The sequence below is a fragment of the Carcharhinus amblyrhynchos genome, chromosome 6, assembly GCF_965287045.1.
Source record: "Carcharhinus amblyrhynchos chromosome 6, sCarAmb.v2.hapA, whole genome shotgun sequence".
NCBI lineage: Eukaryota > Metazoa > Chordata > Chondrichthyes > Carcharhiniformes > Carcharhinidae > Carcharhinus > Carcharhinus amblyrhynchos.
In genome coordinates this window covers 105,059,578-105,085,502 of record NC_137329.1, presented here as the reverse complement: position 1 = coordinate 105,085,502, position 25,925 = coordinate 105,059,578, and the positions used below count along the sequence as shown (strand labels likewise).

The window sequence follows — 25,925 nt, the reverse complement described above, 5'->3', positions numbered from 1 at the left end:
CTCTGCAGGTAGCTACCACTTTCTGGAGACACTCAGCACCATTAACTAAATGCTGAGTTCCTGTTCAGTTATGGCATTTACATTTCAAAATAGCAATGCATGAATGATGAGATGGTGGACTGGGGTTGGGATCCGGAAAATATCCAGGCATGGGTTTCCTGACTCCACTTTAAAAATCCAGTCCATGATATATGGGTGCGACAAAAGTACATTTGAAAATGCACGTCTAAGGTTTATCAGTTCTATGACTTAAAGAATATTTTTGAATCAATAACTAAGTATTTGGCACAGCAGATCTGTTAATTCGTAATTCAGTGGTGCTAATGGTTTTCTGTCATAGAACAGACATTCATTCGCTATTCTGTGCTTTTTTAAGTTTAGAAATTTATTTTAATTCATTTAAATGGAAACAAAGAATGACACTTTAATATCTCAGGTGAATCGTGTGAGCTGCTTCTTGCCTGTTGTCAGCACTGCTTACTGACTATTTTGAAAATCCCCTGAATTGAATTTGACAGGGTCATCTCGGACTCATAACTGACAACTCAGCAATGAGTCATATAGCCAGAATGTTATTTTTACCTGCCCTCTGACTTTGTGTCTGTATTTAAAAAAGTGAAAAAAACTTCCCAAGTTATCATTACTACTGTACAGATTAAAACAATAGTAAAAAACAATTTATTACAGATCACAGTATTACTTGTTTTGGGCTTGACAGCACTACTACTTTTAAAATAATCCATGGGTTGATTAGTTCTTGATACAGTTGCAGGATTACATCACAGTCATTAGTGTGAACAACCTGCATCAATAACATGCAATGTCGCCAATACAAAAATTCATCTAAAGCTAACCGAATTTACTTTGGTCATTGAATCATAACCTGAAATAATTTCCAAGTTATTATTCGATTTAACTATCAATTCAATCTCCTTGATTGGGTTTTTTGACGACATTGTGAGAGGATTGTTTTTCATAATTCATTGCCAGTGTAATGAATTTCAGTACTTTCTAGCGCACATCATGACTGCTTAGAAATTGCTTTTTGTTGCCATTTTTAAAGTTTGATCAATTTTCTACAAGTGGGGTAGTTAGTACTTGGCTGAGCTTGAAAGCATTGATTCTGTTTTCTATCAGGCACCAGAGTTGCTAAAAACTCATCAAGTTTGTTCATTTACACTACAGTATATCAGAGTGGCAGAAAAACTGGGAAGAAAAGGAGAGACAAAAACAGGAAAGGGGCAAACTTAAATGATGACAGATGGAGACGCAAGAAGGACATACTGGAAAAATCTGCAAAGTGATAAAAAGAAACCTGGCGTTTATATGGCTCCTTTCATCACCTCAGGTTATCACAAGATGAGTTGCAATCAATGGAATGCTTTTGAAGTGTACCCAGTGTTGTAATGTAGGAAATGAGGCAGCCAATTTACATACAGCAGGCTTCTATAAACAGCAACATGATAATAACCAGATAATCTTCTTATTGTGATGTTGACTGAAGGATAAATATTTTGGTCAGGCCACGAGGGGTAACTCCCCTGCTCTTATTCAAAATAGTATCATAATATTCTTTTCAGAGGGCATAACCTGTCATCTGAAAGAAAGTACCTCCAACTGAGTTTTTCCTCAGTACTCGGTCAGTCTATATTTTTATTCTCAAGTCTCTGGAGTAGAATCTGAAACCACAACCTGCTGATTCAGAGGTAAGACAGCTACCAACTGAGTCAAGCAGACTCAGGAAGAAGAATGGCCAAGGAAGAATATGAGGAGCTGTTGGGACAAGGGACAGCTAAGTCGGAATGTTATAATAGAAGATTGTGAAGTAGCATTACAAAATCTTCAGAACAACTCCCAGGAGGACAGTTAATTGGGTATCATTATTCAAGAAGGGCAGTAGGAAAAAAACAGGTGATTATAGACCACAGAGTCTAACATCAGTGGTAGGGAAATTATTGGAAAAATTCTGAGGGTCAGAATTAATCTGCACTTGGAAAGGCAAGGATTAATCAAGGATAGTCAGCGTGGCTTTGTAGGGGAAGATCATGTCTAACAAATTTAACTGCTTTTTTTAAGGAGGTGACCAGGTGTATAGATGAGGGCAGTGCAGTTGATGCAGTCTGCATGAACTTCAGTGAGACTTATGACAAGGTCCTAGATGGGAGACCAATCAAGAAGGTAAGAGCCTATGGCACGAACCCAATTTCTTGGGTATCTCGTGATCTTATCAGACCTCCCCTCTATCGGCTGGTGAGGTGAGAAGGTAAGATCGCAGCCTATGACTCTTGAACCAAAGGTAAAGTTATATTGTAGATCTTAGACATGCAAAATGCATATAGGATAAATGATATAGTTCAACATTTACTAAGAACATAAGGCATACAGGTTTTGGTGAAGCATCATGGTTGCTTTGTTTCGCTTATATTTGTATTAAATTAAACAGATATCTTCCAATGGTAAATAATGAGTTAGATTTTATGTCCATTAATTATGAAGGCTCTTTGAGCATACTTACAGCTGTAATCTGCTTCTACCTCACTACAAGATGACAGGTCAGTAATGTGTGGAATGCTGAACTTTCGTTCCAAGAACATGAACAACTTTGCAGGTCATGCTGAAGAAGCAGGAATTAGTTGCGTCAGGAGGTATAGTGGGAGACTAAGAAAAGTAGAGATGCCAGGTAAAGTAGGCAAAAAATCTAATGAAAGTAAAGGATAGAGAGGTAACTTGAGAGATGAAAGAGATGCCATTCATGCCTTAATAGTTAATAAGACTTATTCACCATTACTACCTCTTTTAAGAGATCAAAAGTTAACAAAAATTATTAACACCTACAACTTTGTAAATTACGTCTTTTTTTTAATGTTCCTTTGAGCAACTTAAATGCAAAACATTTAATTGACATGACTGAGTTTCTAAACTCAGAAGTATGTGAAAGGCAAAGCAATATTCATAGTAGAATTGACATTATTACTGAAATCATGGTTAAATAAGGTTTTTTGTAACAAAAATTCTTTCCAACAAGTTTCCTTCTCCATGGAAGAGGAGTTAAATTAATACTTTGCATTAGTCTTCTCAATGGAACACACTAATAACATTCCAAAAATACTAAATAATCAAAATTGTGTTGGGGGAAATAAATACAATAACCAGAGAAAAAGTACAAGGGAAACTAATGTAGCTTAAGGTTAAGTCCCCTGGACCTGATGGGTTGCATTCTAGAATATTAAATGAAATAGCTACAAAGAGTGTGGGTGCAATAGTAGTAATCTTCCAAGAATCCTTAAATTCTGGTCAAGTGTGAGAGAGTTGGAAAACTGCCAACATAACACCCTTATTGAAAAAGGGAGGGGGGAGACTAAAAAGAGGCAACTGCAGGCGAGTTAGCTAAACATTAAATGGCGGGTTATCTTGAAGCACGCGACCAGTTGTGTGGTGAATCCCACCCACTATTAACACCCTTTAATACATCTTTTGCTTTAAAAAGTGTTAGCAATAAAAATACATTGCTAAATTTAAAGTTTATTTATTAGTCACAAGTAAGGCTTACATTAACAGTGCAATGAAGTTATTGTGAAATCCCTCTCGTCACCACACTCCAGCACCTGTTCGGGTCAATGCACCTAACCAGCATGCGTTTCAGAATGTGGGAGGAAACCGGAGCACCCGGAGGAAACCACGCAGGCACGGAGAGAACATGCAAACCCAGCCGGGAATTGAACTCGGGTCCCTGGCACTGCGAGGCAGCAATGCTAAACACTGTATCACTGTGCCACACTCTTAGTGGTGATCGTGATCACAGATTTATAATCTCCATGCAATCATCCACATAATCAGAAATTTGAGCTCAGAAATATCACTAATCCTCTAAAATTAATGTTATTTGACTTACATATCATAAAATAATGTTATGTCTAACACATCATGAACAATGTCACAGGAAATTCATGAATTTAGATAAAAATGAGCAAATAAAAACTTACTTGTTACAATTCTTTACCATATGTTGATTTGGAAAAGAGTGCTTAAAATTATAGTTGTTATAAATATAACTAAGAAGAAAAATTGAAAGCTAGGATGCACATGCTGCTACATATAAGGGCATACGAATGTGACAGATAATAACGTTTAGAATAAAAACATTTACATCAGAATTTTTACTCTAATATACAATAAACTAAAAGCAGAATTTCTTACCTGGAAGCAGCAAGCTAGCTGCAGCTAGAAAATGATTTTGAATCAGGATTTCCACAAAGTCATGGACTGTGACATTGGTTGTTCCCCAGTCAAACAGAAGCTCAGTGGTGGGGCTCTTGCCCATATGAATCACTCCTTCAAATCTCCTGAAGACATGAAATAGTCCTGTTCAGTACGCTCATCATTTTTCTATCAGTCAATAGGCAACAGACACAATCCTTCTTCAATAATAGTTGAAATCAAGGACAGGACTTGGGGATAGATCGCAGATTTACAGCCAAATGGGGGTCCTGATCCCAAACTGCGGCATGAGCAGTCACCTGGCACAGATTTTCCATGAACTGGCCAAGGATATGTTAAGAGCAGTGGGTGGCCTCCCAAAGCCTGAGAGCCAATGGAGGCTCCCCAACATGGAAGGAGTGCAGCCTGCCGTTGCAAGTAAGGAAGAGAGAGAATGCTTGTACCTTAAGGCACCCTTTTTCCATCTTAAAAATAACTTGCATTAAAAAATGGCCATAGCTGTCAGGTCACTATGAACATTGCTGTAACCAAGTAGGTGCGGGACCTCAAAACCAGCCTGGAGAACTGTAACCCTGGTGTGCCACCAGGCCTTCTCCAAGCAACTGGCCTGCCCCTGACCCTATCGTAGGCCCATAAAATTCCAATTAGCCTCAAATAGCCTTTTGCTTAATTGGTTGCCCACTGCTTGTGGGTGGGTAGCCCATGTGCATCCAATCATGCCTCCACGGAATGGATGGTGCTGGTGCTACAAAGCGATGTATCTACCGACCTCTATAGATGCCCTCAAACAGGGCAAATATTCAGTCCCATATTTGGCAAAATATGATACCGATAATGTCCTTTTTAAAAAAAAAACAAAATTATGATTCCAAATGGTAAATATAACAGAGTTTATACTTGATAATTTAAAGCTACTTTGTAAGCTTACAAACTGCGTGACAACTAAATAGAATTAAACAATGAGAAACAAGTGGCAATGTATGTCTAAAACACTGAATTGTCATGTATCAATTGTATGATAAATTGTACAAGAAAAACACCACTGAAGCCCAATTTGTATACCACAAAGTACCTTTCAACTGAACTTGTAACATATCAATTTAAATAACTAATAAAGTTAAATGCCACATAGTCAGAAGGAAAATATGCAATAAAGCAATATGAGCTTTTCATTTGTGTTTAAGGGCATAGTGCATCTACAGACTGTTATAGCTGTAACTGGTGTGGTTAGTTACGGTAGTTCTAATATGTTCAAGATCAGTGCAGACTGATTGTCTAAAATAAAAGCAAGATTACTGTGTATGCTGGAATCTGAAACCAAAAGAGAAAATGCTGGAAAATCTCAGCAGGTTTGACAGCATCTGTAAGGAGAGAAAAGAGCTGATGTTTTGAGTCCAGATGACCCTTTGTGAAAGCAGATAGACTGATTGTCTATACTGAAGTATCCTGTCTGCTATTATTAGTGGGAAATGGGGGTGGTGGGTGGGTGCAGGGGTTTGGGGCGAGGAGAGTTGCAGATTGGTGGGTGATGTAGTGGTGGCTAGGGAAAATTAAATCCTTTTCCTTCCCCAGAAATAAGTTCATCACCTCATACTGTGGGCTGGATTTTAAGAAAGGGGATGGGAAGGGCAAATGGATGCGAGGTGGGGGTTAAAGTGGACTTGACGGTGGGGAGTGGGGGAGAGGAGTATGGTGATGGGGGCAAAGTGGTAGAAGAAGGTGTCTGGAGTCATCCAATAGGCCCATTAGGAAGGCACCCTTCTCCTTTTCCCATCACCTGCATAGTGAAAGCTGTTGGGCTGGACTTTTGACATGAGCTTCTCCTGTCTCTGGTTAAAACCCAGCAGTAGCAGATGAGGCCCTTACATAGGCATTAAAGGATCTCAATTGGCTCATGGACAGGTGGGCTTCTTGATGCTTCCTGTGCCACTGGTAAAATTGGGGTGGGCGCAGGGGCATTAGGGTAGGTGACAAGCCATGTGCCCATGGCATGGAGCCCACCTGACAAGGAGACTCTGCATAAGCAGCGTAAAATCTAGTTAATAATTAAATGCAAATTCTCCCAGCTGGATGCCTACACCAATTTTTCATAGGTTCAAATTATTACCTTTAAACGTTCAAATAAATATGTCCCTTGAACAATTTGGTTTACCTTATATGTAGCTGGCTGTATCTTGGTTCTCCTGAAGGTTTTTTAATGCTTACTGCTACTTTCTTCCATCCATCTTGTGGATCCAGCATGTCTGACAGTTGTCGGATGAGCCCATGGTTCAAGTGGCGTATGTAGGATTTTGGAGTCAATGATTTGCTCATTTTCCTTCGTTTATTAAAAAATATGTATATGATTTAATTTCATTAGAGAAAATCAGAAACATACAAATACCTGGAAGAATCAGGGCAAAAAATTAAGGGTAAATGGGACTCATAGGACAAGCTTTTCCAACTTTGCTTACCCTGAAGAAGATCCCACCTGAGGTCAATGGACCTTTCCATGGTCTGCCTCCCACCCGCTCTGATTCCTATGGCGGGTGGGGTGGTAACATTTGCCCCATAATGAGAGGCAAATCCAACCTTCACAGAAGAAAACTAACTGCTCAATTTTAACTGTAGGATGCAAAGTTAGCAATCTTGCTATGTGCCAATCCGAAAGTGACAACAGGCAGACTCAGCCAATTTTAACAGCCAAGCCACATTCACAAATCGCATGAGCATCAAAAGGATCAAAAAACTGGCAGGTAGCAGCTGCCCAACAGTTAAAATCAAGTACGAGAACTAAGGATGCTGGAAAAACTCAGCAGGTCTGGAGAAAGCAGAGTTTACAGAGAAAGTCATAGAATTCTACAGTGCAGAAGGGGACCATTCAACCCATCGAGTCTATGCCAACTACAATCCCACCCAGGCCCTATTCTGTAACCCCACACATTTACCCTGCCAATTCCCCCGAGGGTCAATTTAGCATGGCCAATTAACCTAACCCACACACTTTTGGACTATGGGAGGAAACCAAAACACCTGGAGGAAACCCATGCAGACATGGGGAGGAAGAGCAAACTCCACACAGACAATGACCTGAGGCCGGAATTGAACCTAAGACCCTGGCACTGTGAGACAGCAGTACTAATCACTACGTCACCATGCCGTCCTTTGATTCTTCATCAGAATTGAAGAGAGGTCGAATGTGTGAGAAAAATAGAGGAAGAAATCTGCAGGGAAATTATAGAGGTGTGCAAGAACTATAAAATGGTGACACTATGGGACCTAATTACCTAAATATTGAATGGGATGTTAAAGAGTAAAGGGTAAGGGGGGGAAGGAATTTCTGAAACGGGTTCAAAGGTTCCTTGATCAGTAAGTTCTTGACCCAACTAAATAAGAGGTATTGCTGGATTTGGTACTGGGAAATAAGTCGACCGAGTGAACCAAATATCTGTAGAGAAACTTTTGGGTAAAATCATCATAAGGTTTAGAAATGGAGAATAAAATTTTAAAATTGGAAGAGGCCTAATGTGATGAGAAAGAATCTGAACAATGTAAAATGAAAACTGAGACTGATGTGAAAAACTGTAATGCAAAAATGGGTGGTATTTGAGGAAGAGATATCAACAAAGATTGACAAAGAAGTTGATAAAGAAGGGTAGGAGAAACTATGAAGCTGGGCTAGCGCTTAATATAAAAAAGGATAGCAAGAGTTTTTATAAATATATAAAAAGGAAGAGGCTGGCTAGGGTGAATGTTGGTCCTTTAGAGGATGAGAAAGGGGACCTAGTGGTAGGGGATGGGGATATGGCTAAGGTATTGAATAACTTTTTTGTTTCTGTCTTCACGGAAGAGGACGTGAATAATTTGCTGGGTGTTAGCGATGGAAAGGTTGTAGGACTGGAGGGTCTTAATGACATTACTGTTACTAGAGAGGCGGTGCTCGACAGACTGGAGGGGCTGATTGTGGACAAGTCCCCAGGACCGGATGGAATGCATCCGAGGGTTCTGAAAGAAATGGCGGAGGTGATAGTGGATGCCTTGGTGGTTATTTTCCAAATGTCGCTGGATTCCGGGGAAGTGCCGGATGATTGGAAAACGGCTAATGTTACGCCGTTGTTTAAGAAGGGTGCCAGGCAAAAGGCGGGGAATTATAGGCCGGTTAGTTTAACGTCTGTGGTAGGTAAAATGTTAGAATCTGTCATTAAGGAGGAAATTGCGAGGCATCTTGAAGGGAATTGCTTGATAGAACAGACGCAGCACGGTTTCATTAAAGGGAAGTCGTGTCTGACAAATTTACTGGAGTTCTATGAGGATGTGTCTAGGGCGGTGGATAGAGGAGAGCCGGTGGATGTGGTCTTTCTAGATTTTCAGAAGGCGTTTGACAAAGTGCCTCACAAGAGGTTATTGCAGAAGGTCGAGGGACATGGAGTTGGGGGTAGGGTGTTAGTGTGGATAGAGGATTGGTTGTCAAATAGGAGGCAGAGAGTGGGGGTCAACGGGTGCTATTCGGATTGGCGGATGGTGACTAGTGGGGTGCCCCAGGGGTCGGTGCTGGGGCCTCAGCTTTTTACCATTTATATAGATGATCTGGAGGAGGGAACCGAGTGTAGAGTGTCGAAATTTGCTGATGACACCAAGATTGGGGGAACGGCAAATTGTGCGGAGGGTGTGGAGAGTCTGCAGAAGGATCTAGATAGGCTGGGCGAATGGGCCAGGAAATGGCAAATGGAATTTAATGTTGGCAAGTGTGAGGTGGTCCACTTTGGTAGGAAGAATGGTAGGAAGGACTATTACTTACGGGGCGAAAAACTGCAGCAGGCGACGGTGCAGAGGGACCTCGGGGTCCTTGTGCATGAGTCGCAAAAACCCAGCTTGCAGGTGCAGCAGGTGGTCAGGAAGGCGAATAGGATGCTGGCCTTCATAGCGAGGGGGATTGAATATAAAAGTAGGGAGGTCTTGCTGCGGCTGTATAGGGCATTGGTGAGGCCGCAGCTGGAGTACTGTGTGTATTTTTGGGCGCCGCACCTGCGCAAAGATATTTTGGCCTTGGAGGGAGTGCAGAGGAGGTTTACTAGGCTGATACCGGAGTTGAGGGGGTTGAGCTATGAGGAGAGGCTGAATAAACTGGGCTTGTACTCGTTAGAGTTTAGAAGAATGAGGGGAGATCTCATTGAGACATATAAAATGATGAATGGGATGGATAGGATAGAGGTGGAAAGACTCTTCCCACTCAAAAAAGACAGTAGGACTAGGGGGCACAGCCTCAAGATAAAAGGGGGGTGGTTTAGAACGTAGTTGAGGAGGAACTTCTTCACTCAAAGGGTGGTGAATCTCTGGAATTCTCTGCCCGTTGAAGTGGTGGAGGCTGCCTCGCTAAATATTTTTAAGACGCGGGTTGATGGGTTTTTGATAGGAGAGGGGATTAAGGGTTATGGGGAGAGGGCGGGAAAGTGGAACTGAGCAGCGACAGATCAGCCATGATCTTATTGAATGGCGGGGCAGGCTCGAAGGGCTGGATGGCCTACTCCTGCTCCTATTTCTTATGTTCTTACGTTCTTATGTACAGGCTAGGAGAATTCCAACAAGGCTGAAAGGTAAGGCAGCTGGTCTGAGTTAATTAAAGATAGACAGCATAGATTTGATTTATTATTGTCATGTATATTGGGATACAATGAAAAGCATTGTTTCTTGCATGTTATTCAGATAAAGCATACTGTTCATCAAGTAAATATGGGAAAAAGCAGGGAGAGGATGAAGAATATAGTGTTGCAGTTACAGATAGGTTATAGGGAAAGATCAACTTAATATATGATAGGTCCATTCAAATAGCACCAGGGAGCCAGATTTAATTCCGGCCTCGGGTGACTATCCATGCAGAGTCTGCATGGGTTTCCTCCGGGTGCTTCCATTTCCTCTCACATTCCAAAGATGTGCGGGTTAGGATGATTAGCCATGATAAATTGCCCCATAGGTCGGGGGAACTAGCAGGATAAATACATGGGCTTAAGAGGCTAGGACCTGAGTGGGATTGTGGTTGGTGCAGACTCAATAGGCCAATTAGCCTCCTTCTCCACAGTCGGGATTCTATGAAAAATCCGATAGCAAAGAGGAAGAAGCTTTGAGTTGGTTGGTATGTGATCTCAGACTACTGTACCTTAAAAGCAGACCGTGCTTGACTAATCCAATTCAATTTTTTGATGAAATAACAGGTTGATGAAGGGAATGTGACTAATGTCCAAATGGAATTTACAAAAAGTGTTCAACAAGGTAACACATAAAAGTATGGTCAACAAAACCGAGGGCCAATGTGCAACTGGATTTTAAAAATTGGTTCAAGTGTCAGGTTGCGGTTGTTTTTCAGATTAGAGGATTGTGGACAGTGGCGTTTATGATGTGGAGATGCCGGCATTCAACTGGGATAAACACAGTAAGAAGTCTCACAACGCCAGGTTAAAGTCCAACAGGTTTATTTGGTAGCAAAAGCCACTAACAGCGCTTCGATAGTGGCTTTTGCAATCAAATAAACCTGTTGGATTTTAACCTGGTGTTGTGAGACTTCCGACAGTGGTGTTCTCCAAGGGTCAGTGGTAGGTTCACTGCTTTTTTGTTTTGTTGATATGTACATCACTTGAATCGTGGGACATGGAGTAAAAAATTCAACATGATGCCAATTTTAACCTTGATGAGGCTTGTGAAGCCGAACGGCGTTGGCGAGACGTTACAAAACCCTGACTGCAAGATCACCATTAAAGATTTGAGATCCTGGCCAACACTGAGCTGCATCCTCAGTCACTTCTTCCCCTTTCCAGGGGTGGATCTGACTGGGTGTGGAAGCGGCAGCAGCGCCAGCCGAATGATCACAACCGACTCGACTGCAACCGCTCAGGCGGGAGGGATTTAACCACAACCGGGCCGCTCCTCCCTTACGGCCGTCCTCCCCGGTTACTATGGTAACCCCGGGCATGTCACTCACCGGCTCGCACCGATTCCCGCTCCGCTAATGGCTGTCCCTTCTCCGTCACTTCCGCTGCCTACGTCTCTGCCATTTCCGCTTCCGGTCATCCCATATGTTTCCGCTTCCGCCAGCTGTAGACTTCCAGCTGTATTGGAAATCTGCCTCCTGACTGGAATATTAATGGAAGCAAACAGACTCTTCAGTACCTGATTAGATGACTCAATCAAATAGTCTTTTTCTTCCCCTCCCCCCCCTTCCCCATCTCTGATTTTTGTTATGTGACCTGTACTCATTGGAGTTTAGAAGGCTGAGGGGAGATCTTATAGAGATGTATAAGATAATGAAGGGGCTAGACAGGGTAGAGGTGGAGAGATTATTTCGACTTAGAAAGGAAACAAGAACTGGAGGGCACAGCCTCAAAATAAGGGGGAGTTAATTTAGAACAGAGTTGAGGAAATTCTTCTCCCAGAGAGTGGTGAATTCTCTGCCCATTGAAGCAGTGGTGGCTACCTCATTAAATGAGTTTAAGTCGCAGGTAGATAGATTTCTGATCAATAGGGTTATGGGGAGCAGGCAGGTAAGTGGAACTGAACCACTGAGTTCCACTGAGCCAGGATCTTATTGAATGGTGGGGCAGGTGCGAGGAGCTAGATGGCCTACTCCTCCTATTTCTTATGTTCTTGTGACCCTCATGATTTTTCTTTTGGTCATTTAGGTCAGTTCTGTCCACTGCTGGTTGGCGCAAGAGCAACTCACCTACCCCACAAATGCACCTTTTCCCCATAAACCTGTAAATGTTTAATCTTAACCTAACAATTGAGATAATTATCTTAAGTGTATTGGCGTTGCTAAATTCTCCCTCAGTAGACTAGGACAGGTGCCAGACTGGTGATTGGGGATTGATGTGGAGATGCCGGGTTGGACTCAGGTAAACACAGTTAGAAGTCTCACAACACTAGGGTAAAGCCCAACAAGTTTATTTGCAGCAAACACCACTAGCTTTCAGAATTAGCTGTTCCTTCGTCAGGTGGGTAGGAGAACTCCCACCCACCTGTTGGACTTTAACCTGGAGTTGTGAGACTTCTTACTGTGACTAGGGGATTCTCAGAGTAACTTCATTGCAGTGTTAATGTAAGCCTACTTGTGACACAGTAATGAAATTTTCTCCCTATCTGAACTACCTTGACCTCCCCATGGTTTTGAATAACCTTGCCAAATTTCTTCTTCATAGAATCCCCCTTCAATGCAGAAGGAGGCCATTTGGCCCATTGAGTCCACACCGACAACAGTCCCACCCAGACCCTACCCTTGTAACCCCACATGATCCTCTTGACATTAAGGGGTAATCCCACCCAGAGCTGTTCCCTGTAACCCCAAGTATTTACTCTGCTAATCTTCCTAATTTACACATTTTGGGACACTAAGGGGCAATTTAGCTTTGGCAATCCCCCACCTAACTTGCACATTTTTGAACTGTGGGAGGAAACCAGAGCACCTGGAGGAAACCCATGCAGACCAGGGGAGAATGTGCAAACTCCACACAGTCACCTGAGGCCAGAATTGAACCCGGGTCTCTGGTGCTGTGAGGTAACAGTGCTAACCACAGTGTCACCATGCTGTCCAATCCAAGGAGAAAAGCTCCAGACTCTCCTATATTTCCATTTAACTGATGTTCCTCATTTCTGGAACCATTCCTGTGAATATTCTGCACTCTCTTGAATGCTTTCATATCCAATCTGAAATATGATGCTGAACCAGTGTTTTATACAGGTTTATCATAACTTTCTTGTGTTTATATTCTTTTGCTTCACAAGTGCCAAGCAATGATCATCCCAGCAAGAGAGAATCTAAACATCGTCCCTTGGCATCTTCGTCATTGACTCCCCTACTATCCACATCTGTGGGGTTGCCATGACCAGAAACTGTACTGAAGCAGCTGTACACATAACATGGCTACAAGATCTGGCCAGAGGTTGAAATTCTGAGTCAAATAATTCATTTTCTGACTACCCAACATTTGTCCCACCATCTTACGAAGTACAAGTCAAGAGTGTGATGGAATACTCTCCACTTGCCTGGATGAGTGCAGCTTCAAAAATACTCAAAGAGCTTGACATTATCCAGGACAAAGCAGTCCGCTTGATTGCCAACCCCAACCACCAACTTAAACATTCATTCCCTCCACCACTGATGCACAGTGACTATATACAGGATGCACTGCAGCAATGTCGAAATTTGCTGATGACACCAAGATTGGGGGAAAGGCAAATTGTGCGGAGGGTGTGGAGAGTCTGCAGAAGGATCTAGATAGGCTGGGCAAATGGAATTTAATGTTGGCAAGTGTGAGGTGGTCCACTTTGGTAGGAAGAATGGTAGGAAGGACTATTACTTACGTGGCGAAAAACTGCAGCAGGCGACGGTGCAGAGGGACCTCGGGGTCCTTGTGCATGAGTCGCAAAAACCCAGCCTGCAGGTGCAGCAGGTGGTCAGGAAGGCGAATGGGATGCTGGCCTTCATAGCGAGGGGGATTGAATATAAAAGTAGGGAGGTCTTGCTGCAGCTGTATAGGGCATTGGTGAGGCTGCAGCTGGAGTACTGTGTGCAGTTTTGGGCGCCGCACCTGCGCAAGGATATTTTGGCCTTGGAGGGAGTGCAGAGGAGGTTTACTAGGCTGATACCGGAGTTGAGGGGGTTGAGCTATGAGGAGAGGCTGAATAAACTAGGCTTGTACTCGTTAGAGTTTAGAAGAATGAGGGGAGATCTCATTGAGACGTATAAGATGATGAATGGGATGGATAGGATAGAGGTGGAAAGACTCTTCCCGCTCAAAAAAGACAGTAGGACTAGGGGGCACAGCCTCAAGATAAAGGGGGGGCGGTTCAGAACGGAGTTGAGGAGGAACTTCTTCACTCAAAGGGTGGTGAATCTCTGGAATTCTCTGCCCGTTGAAGTGGTGGAGGCTGCCTCGCTAAATATTTTTAAGAAGCGGGTTGATGGGTTTTTGATAAGAGAGGGGATTAAGGGTTATGGGGAGAGGGCGGGAAAGTGGAACTGAGCCACGACAGATCAGCCATGATCTTATTGAATGGCGGGGCAGGCTCGAAGGGCCAGATGGCCTACTCCTGCTCCTATTTCTTATGTTCTTATGTTCTTAATTCACCAAGCTTCTTTGACAACATCTTACAGACCCTAACTGCTACCACCTAGTTTGACAAGGGCAGCAGACACATGGGAATACCACCACCTGCAAGTTCCTCTCATAGCCACACACCATATGATGTGGAACAATATCATCATTCCTTCACAGTCACAGGATAAAAATCTTGGAACTTCTTAACAGGACTTTGGGTGTACCCTCACTAAATGTCCTGTTGAAGTCTAACACAATCCTCCCCACAGTTCACAATACTTTGAAGTTTTGTTCATCCACATATTCTGAAATTGTGTCCTGTGCTCCTAAATCTAGGTTGCTAACGTATATCAAGAAAAGCATGGCTCCTAGCACCGGTTCCTGAGGAACACCACTACAAACTTTCTTCCCCATTCAAAAAAAAAACAATTATTCTCTTTCCTGTCACCCAGCCAATTTTCTATATCTGCTGCTACTAAACCAGTGGCTTTAAATGTGGTGACAAACCTGTTATGTGTCATTTTCCCAAATGCCTCTTGGACGTCCACATACAGCACATCAACTACATTACTCTCATTACCCCTCTCTCTTACCTCATCAAAAAACAAAGTCCATTAATTGTAATTTTTCCTTTATCAAAACTGCTAGCTTTCCTCAATTTGTCCAAGTGAGTTGAATTTTCTCCTGGATAATCATTTCTAAATGCTTTTCTGCACCAAGGTTAAACTAACCAGCCTGTAGTTGTTGGGCTTATCCCTGCACACTTTTTAAAGAACATTTGCCATTCTCCAGACTTTTAGCACAATTCTGGTATCGAAGGAGGATTGGAGGTTTATGGCCCATGCCTCAGAACCCCTGGATGCATCTAAGCCAGTCATGTTGACTAATTAACTTTAAATCCAGCCAGCCTATCTAATATATCCATTTACACTATGGCTTAGGCAGTGTCTTTTTCCTTGGAAAAGGCAGATGTATTTACTTAGTAACTAAGCCAAAACCCCTGCTTCCTTGCTGGAGCCTTTTACCCAGAATTTCCAAGTACTTCAAAATATTTGGGGAATTTATAATTGTTTATTTAAAAAATTGAAAAGAACCGTGGAAAGTTTATACTGCATGTAAAAGGACAAATTACACTTTTTGGAGGTGATTTTACCATTTTGATTTCAAGTGCAGAATCTGGGTGCAATTCAAATCCAACTTGGGAACCTGTTCTCAGGTGCCCCCAAACGCACTTAGCCTGAAAAAAAAATCGTGAGTCTGAATTGCGTTGTGACCGGGGCTTATCGTGCCCGAAATACTGCAGCTCTGACCGGAGCTTTCAACTGCTCATGCACAAAACAAATTTGAAAAAGGCTCCCCTGCCACATCGCCCTTGGGCCGCAAAAAGCAGATAAAGCAGCCCAGAGCAAAGGCCCTCACAGACATCGCCTCACTCCCACAACATAATTGTCCCCCTTATCCATCTCCCCCCCCCCCTGCTGTGCAGACCAATTGAGACCCCCTGCCTTTCTTCCTCCCCAGTGATCGCCCACAGAGTGGCGGCAGAGCCCGCCCCCCTCTTTCCCCCACCACCAGAGAACGATCTGGCCTCCTCCTCCCCACCCCCTACGCCGCCGCCCGAAAACAGCCTGGCCTCCTTTTCCTCCCACCACACCCTCACCCCCAACCAGAGAATGATCTGGCCCACTCCCAACCCCACCCCACCAGAGAATGATTAGGGCTCCCTCCTACCCCCCAGTCCCCACCAGAAAATGATATGGCCACCCTGCCCCGCCAGAGAGCAATCTGACCTCCTCCACCACCACACCCCACCCAGAAATTGATCTGGCCCACCCCCCTCCTGCCCCACCAGAGAATGATCGGGCTTCCCTCCTGCCCCTCGCCAGAGAACCATCTGACCCCGAGCAGAGAATGATCTAGCCTGTCCCCCCACACCCCACCACGACCACCACCACCGATCTGAGTTGGAGAGCCTCTGGAAACTCTGAACTTCCCTCTTCAGAAGCTGGAGCGTCCGAAACAGACCTTTGCCGAGCATGTCTGTTTTGTGCTGAATCTGGATGGGTGAATGTGATGATAGAGGGGGAAATGCCGGTAAGGTTGGATGTCTAGCTTATTAAGTCAATTTAAAATGCATGCAAATGCATTTAAATTGACGTTGCACCCGTTTCAGACACGGTGCTGATCACAGCTGTTTTTGGGCCTTGGTAAAGTGGGAATTGGTGTGGACACAGGCACTGACTGCGCTATTTGCCTCATGCCCGACTTTACCACGTTGTTTGCACCCGAAAACGGGCGTGGTGCATTGGTAAAATTGTCCCCTTTGGGTAATAAATACTAGTCCATAACCGTTGATCTGGAAACAGTACCAACAGGAAGGAGATGAAAATACAGAGGCTCATACACATAGAGAGCAAAGGGGAGAGCTAAAAGAGTAGGTGGTTTTGGTAGGTCCATATGATCAGTGGGAATTGAGAGTTGAGAAGCTTCCATCAAGAATATGCCACACAGAGAAAATTACATGAGCTAAACCCTGTTTATACAGAAGCTGCTGTTTGCAAAATATCAGCTAAGTTCTTGAAGAAAGAAACTGGAATAAAGCTTGGAAGAATTATATGGCTGAAATTGGGACCTTAGAGGCAGAATGGACTGCTGAGAAAATTAGTGAGATGGTCTCTGTTGTACCTGCTTTTCGATGTGAAATTCATATTTGTACCAAATGTTATGTTAATTTATACTGATTGTATTAAAGTAAAAATTACAAAAAGTGAAATCTTGTCGTGGCATTTTTTTCACTGGAAGCACATTTGACAATTTTTGTTATCTTGGATCCCCACTGGATCATAATGTGATCAAAATATAAATCCCTTTTTAGGTTTCTATCCTGCCTTTCATTTTATTTTCTCTCCAACCAGCATCCTTTACCTGAGGGTTCCTAGTTATGGTTCAAGTCTTGAAATCACAATGTGGCAAGGTAAGGAGGCTGGCTATAGGAGTTATTTCAACTAGCATGAGATAGAACCTATTGGTATTATTCTGCACCACACTCTAGCCAGCTGAGCTAACAGGCTCTTCATTCCTATTTTTACACCTGATACTATTTATTTGGCTTTTGCCATGATAATGTGGTTAATGCTAAATAATGATTTAAATCCAACAGTTGGAAACATGAATTGAACTTATCAAAACACAGACTAAAGTGACTTGAAGTCACAGCCATGATAGCTACCTAACTTGTAGTACATCACATTCCACATTCCAACCCCATTGAGAGGGAGATGTCATGTCTGCAAAGTCCCATCAAAGGCAATGACCTCAGAGAAACATGAGTGAACCGTATCTCCTATTCCATTATGAGCACAATGCCCAGATACTCATCTGGATAGAGACAAACCATCAAATCCAATCATTTGAACAATGAGATGGTGGCTAAAAGGGAGAGGTCCCAGACCTGCCCCAATCTATACAGTTTGAATAAATTATTATTGTTACAGAGAAAGATACAGCTATTTGGCTATTGTACACTCTTGAGAAAACTAGACAAAGACTTTAGGAGTTTCAGACAATGCCTTTATTACAAGTTACAGTGCAGGCTGACTCCAATGCTCCATCTAGTGGTTCACCAGGGAGAACCTTGATCCAGGAATTAAACAGTCATTTATAGTTAAGACCCAGTTACAATAAATTAACATATAGATGTACATTTGTATAGAAGTTGCATCTGAGCACTCATAACTATCGATTAAGATTACAGAAGAGTATAGTTGCCCAATTACAACTTGTGCACGAATACCTAGTTAGGTCATCAAGAAAGCTATTTATTTGACCAATGGTACAGGAACCTCCCATTTCTTCCCATTCCCGTTGCCCTTTGATCAAATGGACACACATGAGCTGCAGCTGCATCTTGTTCAATTGAATGGTTCTTGACTCTTATCTAGGTCAGCTTTAATAAAGTCCCTATTATTTTCTTATAGCTTTCCCCGTGTGACTAAGATACAACTTACAGCTTATGTACTTTTTTAAACTTGGGTGATCATTAACCCTTTCAATCATGTTTGAATTATTGGTCAACTAGAGAGGGCAGTCACATGACAAGCCAACCCTTTGTATATTTTAAGCACTTATTTTCTCAGCAGGACTGAGGAAAAGCAGCTGACAAACAGAGATCCCTTCTTTCTCCCCCTAATCAACTTGCAAATGTTTGTGTTGTCCACTATTGTTTGACTCTGTCTCCATTTGTAACTGAGATTTTGTGGAAATAGCTGAATTCTGCAACTGTGTCCGCAGGAGAACAGATCCATCTTCCATCTGCAGTTTCAAACTGCTTCAAAGTTGCAAGCAGACCACTAAGTGAAAGCAGAAGAACACCAGATTCACCTGAAGCCAGCCGAGTCACCAAACTATAGACTGAATTCCTGTTAACTGCTATGGACTCTAATTTGACCAACCTACCTTTTCAAACCTTGTAATCTGTTTTTATGTGTGGCTGTGAGTGTTGAACATGTATGTGGGTGAGAAAGTTAATGCCACTTTATTATCTTACATAGATCAATTTAACTATAATGACATTTTTCATTGAACTCAGGAAGACCTGTCCTATGATTCTTATCATCACAGTGCATAAACAGTTAAATACTAACTGAATTGGCAAGTATATCCCTTTCAAACAAAAGAACCTGTTGGTCTAAAGCAAAGAGAGGACAAAGGGGAGTCATTTGACTCCTCTTCACCTGAGTGTAATACTAGTGAAGACTTCAGGATTCCCTTTTATGTTAGCTGCTGGACTCTTCTCATACTCTGTCTTTGCTTCTCTTATTTTTTTGCCACTTTCTCTTTGAATCTTCAATATGCAACCTGACTCTCAATTGTATCAGCCACTGATAATTTGTCATTTGCACCTTTTTTCTGCTTCATCATACTCTCACTCTTCTGTCATCCAGGGAGCTCTGGATTTTTACATCCTACCTTTCCTCCTTGTGGGTATGTGCCTTGACTGCAAATGAACTATCTCTTGTTTAAAGGCTGCTCACTGTTCTGTTACAGTTTTGCCTGCCAGTCTTTGATTCAAACATAGTCTTATTGACATAAAACATTGGAAATAAACATGCTGCCTCTTCAATGAATGGCAGAGATATTCATAAAATGTGCTCTGTTAAGATCCAGTTTTACTGTATGATCACAATGTTGCAGCTTTGAATGCAAATCTCCTCTACAAACCGTCTCACATAAATATTTACCGTTGTAACAAGTGTAACAGAGCTCCAGTCTGAAACTTCATTAAACCTCTTGGAATTTTCAAACGCATTTTAACCTGATCCTGTTGGTGCTTCCGTAGCACATTAAAAAAATACAAGCAGAGCAGCAATATACAAATTTTTTTGCTGTCTAACTCAGTGTTATACATAGTTAAATACTAGCAGCCATACCATTCTCGCCACACCTCACTTCACACTATCCATCAGAGACCACAGTTAAACTTTGATTAATTACTGTTGTCTACAATGTATTAATTAGCATTTGCAGAAGTTATTTAATTGCTTTTTTTGAAAGGTTTTGTACTTAGGGTGGCACGGTGGCACAGTGGTTAGCATTGCTGCCTCATTGCACCAGGGACCCAGGTTCGATTCCAGGCTTACGTCACATTCTGTGTGGACTTCTTCTGAGTGGTTTGATTTCCTCACACAGTCCGAAAGATATGCTGGTTAGGTATATTGGCTATGCTAAATTCTCTCAGTGTTTCCGAGTAGGCACTAGAATGTGATGGCTAGGCGATGTTCACAGTAGCTTCATTGTCATGTTAATGTAAGCCTACTTGTGACACCAATAAATAAACTTAAACAACTTTAAAGAACTCTTGTGGATCTCAAACTAATGTTAAATTTAAAACCGTGATGTATTTGTTATACAACTAATTATTCCCATATGTAACCTTTGGGGGGCAGTGTATGATAGTACATGTGTACATGTCTACATTTTTGATCTTATGCATTCTCAGCCAGCTTTAATACGTAATGACAAATGACCATGTTATGATTAATTACTGAAATTCAGTTTTTAAAATAACATCTTTTAAAAAGGTTTATTTTTTAATTTTTGACAGGAAATCGCAACTTACCGTAACAAAGAATTTGCAGGAAAAAAAATCACAGTTTTAAGAGGCACCATGATAATGATATTGCCTGTACATGGGTAATTCTGATGAATTTCTAATAGCACTGATGTTTTCATTTTATTTTGCTTCTTCATACCATTGAAGTTGCTGATGTTCACTCTGATTTTTAAAAATTATTTCATGGAATCTGAATGTAGCTGGAAATGCAACATTTGTTCTCCATCTTGAATTGCTCCTGAGAAGATGGAGATGAGTAATATTCTCAAGTGCATCTGGTGTAGGTACACTCATAGTGCTATTAACATAGGAGTTCCAGAATTTAGACTCAGCAATAGTAAAGTAACAGCAATATAGCTCCAAGTCAGGATGGTATGTGGCTTGGAGAACTTGTAGATGGTGGTGCTCCCATCGTATCTAGTCATCCATGAATTATGGAGGTATATATCAGTAAGTCTTCAAACTAGATTCTAGAAAGTCATAAATGGAATCAGATTTTCTGTTATCTGACTGCAATTCTAACAGTGACTGGGAACTATGTTAATCTTGAGAATTTATCACTAGAGGGCATCACTCATCAATTGTGTTGCATTTATGAGCATACAGGCATGGATCTAACATATTTTGTATTTATGTTAGTGGATTTTGTTAGATTACAAAATAATACTGACATGCTCAGATGTGTTTCTTTTTAACATCTTGCAAAAATATAAAAGGGCTGGTAAGCTTAGTTAGTTAGAACCAGGTGCTTAATTGAGGCATGGGTTCATTCCTTGTACAAGTGTGATAACCCCCATGATCTGCATGGGGAATCACTGATTGACCTCATAACTCAATGCTTGAACTTCATCCCTACAATTTGATGGCTAGAGCTTTTACAGATGTGGTCAAACTGGAGCACTACAATTTAAGCATGGCTTCCTTATTTTTTTTTAAACCATGTTTTTGTTATATAGCTTATTATTTAATGAATGCTTGTTTTGTTATGATTAAACATCCCAATTACCGAGTGTAATAAATTCCATGAATTCCTACATCCTCAGATGTTTGGTTTTCATTCATTATGTGGATGTACCTATTTTGCATGTTGCCCATTTTGCTTCCCAATTACTTCTTCCTATATAGCTATTTTTATTTGTTTTCATTATAATACCCACTTACATTTTTGTGCAACTTATTTTGTAGATCCATGGCTGCTTGCTCAGCTTCAATCACATGATTTCACAAACTGTCATTGTCTTTTATAGGTATTGGTACTTAGTTTGGATTCTGCTAAAATGACATTTGCACTATTAAATCTGATCCATATTCTGGCTGCAGGACATTAGACCCACTAAGTTCAATCTCTAATGCTGCCTCTGGAACGGAGACAGAAGATCTAGTTGTCCAAATATAAGGAACTGGATTAAGGATGTTTCTTTTGAAATCCAAATCAAGTAAGCATCAATTGAAGAATTGTTCAAGTGAAATTTAGAAAGAAAAACAATTTGAAATAATAATCTTGCATATTCAGCACAGCATATGGACCATCCCAACTTTACTCTTCCAATAAAAGTGCCTGTTGATTTTTACTCATCATTTCCTGGATTTTAGATTAAATTCTAACTGTTTTGTGTTTAAGTATCAGACTTCAACCTGAACTTTACCAGGAGTTTTTTTAGAAGTTCGCCTGTACCACATCAAATCCTACTGTACTGTACATGACTATTTGGTGGAGTATAGGCTGAAGTTCGATCAACTAACCAAAGAGTGTTTCACCCTCTAATAATATGACTGTGAAGTTTCCAAACTTTACTTAAGACCTCTACAATGGTGAATCCTGCGTAACTGAGAGTTCAAAGCTCACATTCAGTTACTTTGCAGCTTAGCATATTGGAATACTAACAATTATAGAAGCAGCTATCACAAAAGGATATTTTATTTTTGCTGTAATATTAGAACCTGTAAGACAAAGGAAGATTAAAATATAAGAATTGATATGACATTGCTCTGATGAAAAGTCACCCAGACTTGGAACATCAGCTATGTTCTCTCTCCAGAGATGTTTCCAGTCCTGCTGAGATTTTCCTGCATCTTCTGTTTCTTTTATCAAAATGAAAGCTTTTTAGTAAGCAGTTAATTACACTTAATGGGATTTACATGAAACCATTCTTTAACTAAATGTCTTTGTTTAAATTGAGTGATAATCAGATTGTGGTTTTGCAACAATGTAATTTTTCACTATAGATTCCTGTAATAAATTTAATACTGTGACCTGTATATGTAAACCATTCAAGTATCCTTGGAAAACACTGCTATGTGCATCAGCTTTTAGCAATGAATAGGAGACGATGAAGAATCTTCAGGTGAGGCATGTGTCGAGTAAAAACTGATTTCAAAAGGTGGCCCAAATTGGAAGGTATTGATTGGTCACCCATTTTATGCAGTGCCCACTATTTAGTTCTACTTGGAACTGAATATCAGGCGCTGTGTATAATGGGCAACTGAACCAATACTGGCAGATTTGGGCCACCACTGAAGATGAAGTTCTATCTCTATTGCATATACAATAAAATTAACCTCAGGTGCAATAATAATGATGTTGCTTTATTTTGTTAATTTTACAAAAACTGATTCTTTTTTGTGACATGTTCACTAACTTTAGAATGGAATTATTCTCTGCTGGGAGGCACATATCATATACTACTCAAAAAAAGAACATATTGATTTATTATATCTATAGTTAAGCTGATGTCTACATTACAACAAATTGACATTAGGAAACAATTTTGTAGTAGAAATACCAATACTGCACAACACATTGATGGAATTAGTGTGTTGGGAGAAAATTGTCAAGCAGGTGGAGACATGAAAACAGCTAAAGAATAAGTTTACTGATACAACTGGAACATAATGTAAACATTGCAACTACAATTACAAACATTAATAAAGGAATAACTTAAAATTACAATGACCATTATCCATAATGAATATAGCTTGGGATAGAAAAGAATCTGTGCATATGCCTCCCACTTAACTCTCATGCAATTATTGTTCTGCAGTTCACACCTTCACAAAAAATCCTATTTATCACCTCCTCCATGGACCCCTGTATGAATGAATGGCAGAGAAATTGTCATTAGAGAGTTGTTGGATAGCTTGTCTATTCCATAGCACAAGTTCCATTGAGATTCATTCATTTAAAATCAATTCAGATTTTTTCCTTCCATAAAATGTTTACTTTTAAAAATTTTCATTTAAAGAAAAACCTGACAACCATAAATACGAACCATAAATATGACACATTCAGATCTTATTTTACAAGTTCAACAAACTCACCACAGTTCCCACCAGGGTTTGGTTTTTGCTCCATTGTTAAAAATCCATTGTAATAAACATCTTCCTGCATTCCAAGAGATCTATACCAGATGTTCTATTATCTACAAAATATTTAGATAAAAATTCATCCTGATGTTACATACTATTTTTTTCCTATTTGCTGTTAATTCCCTTTACCTGTGAGAAACTGTAATGGTGGCATTGATGTGTCATCAATTGTGCTTTGGTAGTTGGGAGAAAACATTTTATTTTGACGAGATTTAACAATTCCTGGTTCAAAAAGGGCAGTTAACAATACTACTTATTTTGAGAATCAGAACGACATCCAATGTACTAAATCATTGAAAGATTACATTTGTAACCAACACATTAATTTTGTAGCCTTTTAGGATTTGTCCATCAATTTCACGTGGAATGGATGAATTTCTAATTGCTCCAACAACTGTTCCTGTTCAGATAGGAAGAAAGGTTGCTAGATATCATATAGATTACAGCATTATATTATCTTTAACACTATCACACATGCTTTAATATTTGTAACACTGTGTTTAAAATGTTCTTTTTTATGGCACTTGACAATGATACTAAATAGGCAGCTTCAAGACTGAAGTAGTTTGATTAAGAGCGAAAAGCATTATACATAATTACGATCAACAAGCTACAATACACAGGAGATGGTAAGACCTTGAGTGCAAGTTTTTTTTCTAACTTCCATTAATTTCTGGTATGCGTACCATAAAATATGTATTATACTCAAGAGCACAGACATTGAGAAGATTTACAAATGCTTTCCTGCCAGTGCATCATCATCCAAACTAATTATGCAACTTAAAAGGCCATTGACTGCTAACTGAAGTTCAGTCTGAGAATTCATTCCCGGTAAGACAGATGTCAAATTTTTTTTGACTCCCAGTCCACTACTTGTTATTTTCATCTTTTCCATCAAGCTGCATGAAACGGGCTGAGACTTTTAACCCCCAGGTCAAGATTTAACTAAAATTCCTTCTTTAAGAAAATGGACTTGTGGTATTTTTCGCTAGCTTGCTATTTTTCACAAATAACTACCCCACACAAACTAGAGTTTTAAAAGAAGTCGGTTAAAATGTTACACACAAACCTCGTTTCAAGTAACTTTGAAAAGTTACTGCGTTTGTTTCAGAAACATTATTTTCCAGTTCTCAAAATATATTTCCTGCAAAATATTTACGCACCAGTATCAATAGAACTCTAACACTGAATTTTTTCAGTGATCTGCAGAAAACCAAAGGGAAAAAAGGCAAGTTTGAAATGCTACCCACAACTGCATTTTTTATACATATTGAGCAAATACAAGTGTGAAAATCTACATATTTTACAGGGAGAGTATGACTGACACTTTTGTACATGATCTGCATAAGTTAAACAATATTTACAGATAAGCTGTTAGTACGTTTTTCATCCAAAACTAAAGTTCTCTGTACATAAATTTTCAAAAACGTATCAAATGCCATTCTTTTAGAACTCAGCATAGTAAGTTAAATTTTTACTTTGTAAGTAATATAACTTTTGATATATAGTTGCCATGCAACTGAAATACAGTGTCGTCACTGAGTAAATGTCATGCTTTCATTTCTGACTCTGAACGGTCAGCAATTTGGAGGATTTTATCCTCCAGAGGTAAAAATAGTTTGCAAACAATGCAAGCTATTTGTAATTTTTAATCATTTGTAAAATCCTAGAACACATTCAAAGTACAGCTATTTTAAATGATCATGCTATTGACCTCTGTAAAAAGTACAAAGTTTTCAAGTGTTCATTTTGGAATGTGAGTATTTTATACTGTCTGAACGCATCCTGTTATAATGTTACCATTCAGTATTATTGCTGTTCCTCTGAGCTTTCCGTATTTTCTGCTCGTTGAGGTGCTTATGACATTCTGCAGTTTGAGGAACCATTTGACATTGTTTTAAGAGTGGTTATATTCTTTCCGAATAAATCACCTCTGGCCTTCAATACTTGCTTGGTTCAGCTCATTCCAACACATTCGTGGTTCATTGGACATATTCTCAACTGAATGCCCCAATCCAAGAATATTTGGTTTTCTTTGCAATTATGCTTGCTCAGTGTTGTAATGTGTCAACTGCTCATTAAGGCTAATATGGTCACTTGACTCTAATATATTCCTTTAGCCCAAAGCCTCTCTAAGTCTATTCAGCTTTGTTGATGTCTTGCAG

The 25,925-nt window shown here is 40.5% G+C and overlaps 1 protein-coding gene across 2 annotated transcripts in view; it reads right to left on the bottom strand.

Annotated features, from left to right (window-relative positions):
* Window positions 1-11,219, bottom strand: part of irak4 (interleukin-1 receptor-associated kinase 4) — a 28,094-nt gene extending 16,875 nt beyond the window's left edge. Inside the window, exons 1-3 of one of the 2 annotated variants that reach the window (XM_080191118.1) lie at window positions 11,171-11,219; window positions 6,371-6,535; window positions 4,198-4,343 (exon numbers count right to left, since the gene is read on the bottom strand). In XM_080191118.1, the coding sequence (XP_080047244.1) occupies window positions 4,198-4,343; window positions 6,371-6,531 (307 nt within the window). In that variant the 5' untranslated portion in view covers window positions 6,532-6,535; window positions 11,171-11,219. Of the gene's footprint in view, window positions 1-2,515; window positions 2,676-4,197; window positions 4,344-6,370; window positions 6,536-11,170 lie in introns of those variants that run through there. The other variant, XM_080191119.1, reaches the window with a different exon arrangement.
* Between the last annotated feature and the right edge of the window lie 14,706 nt (window positions 11,220-25,925).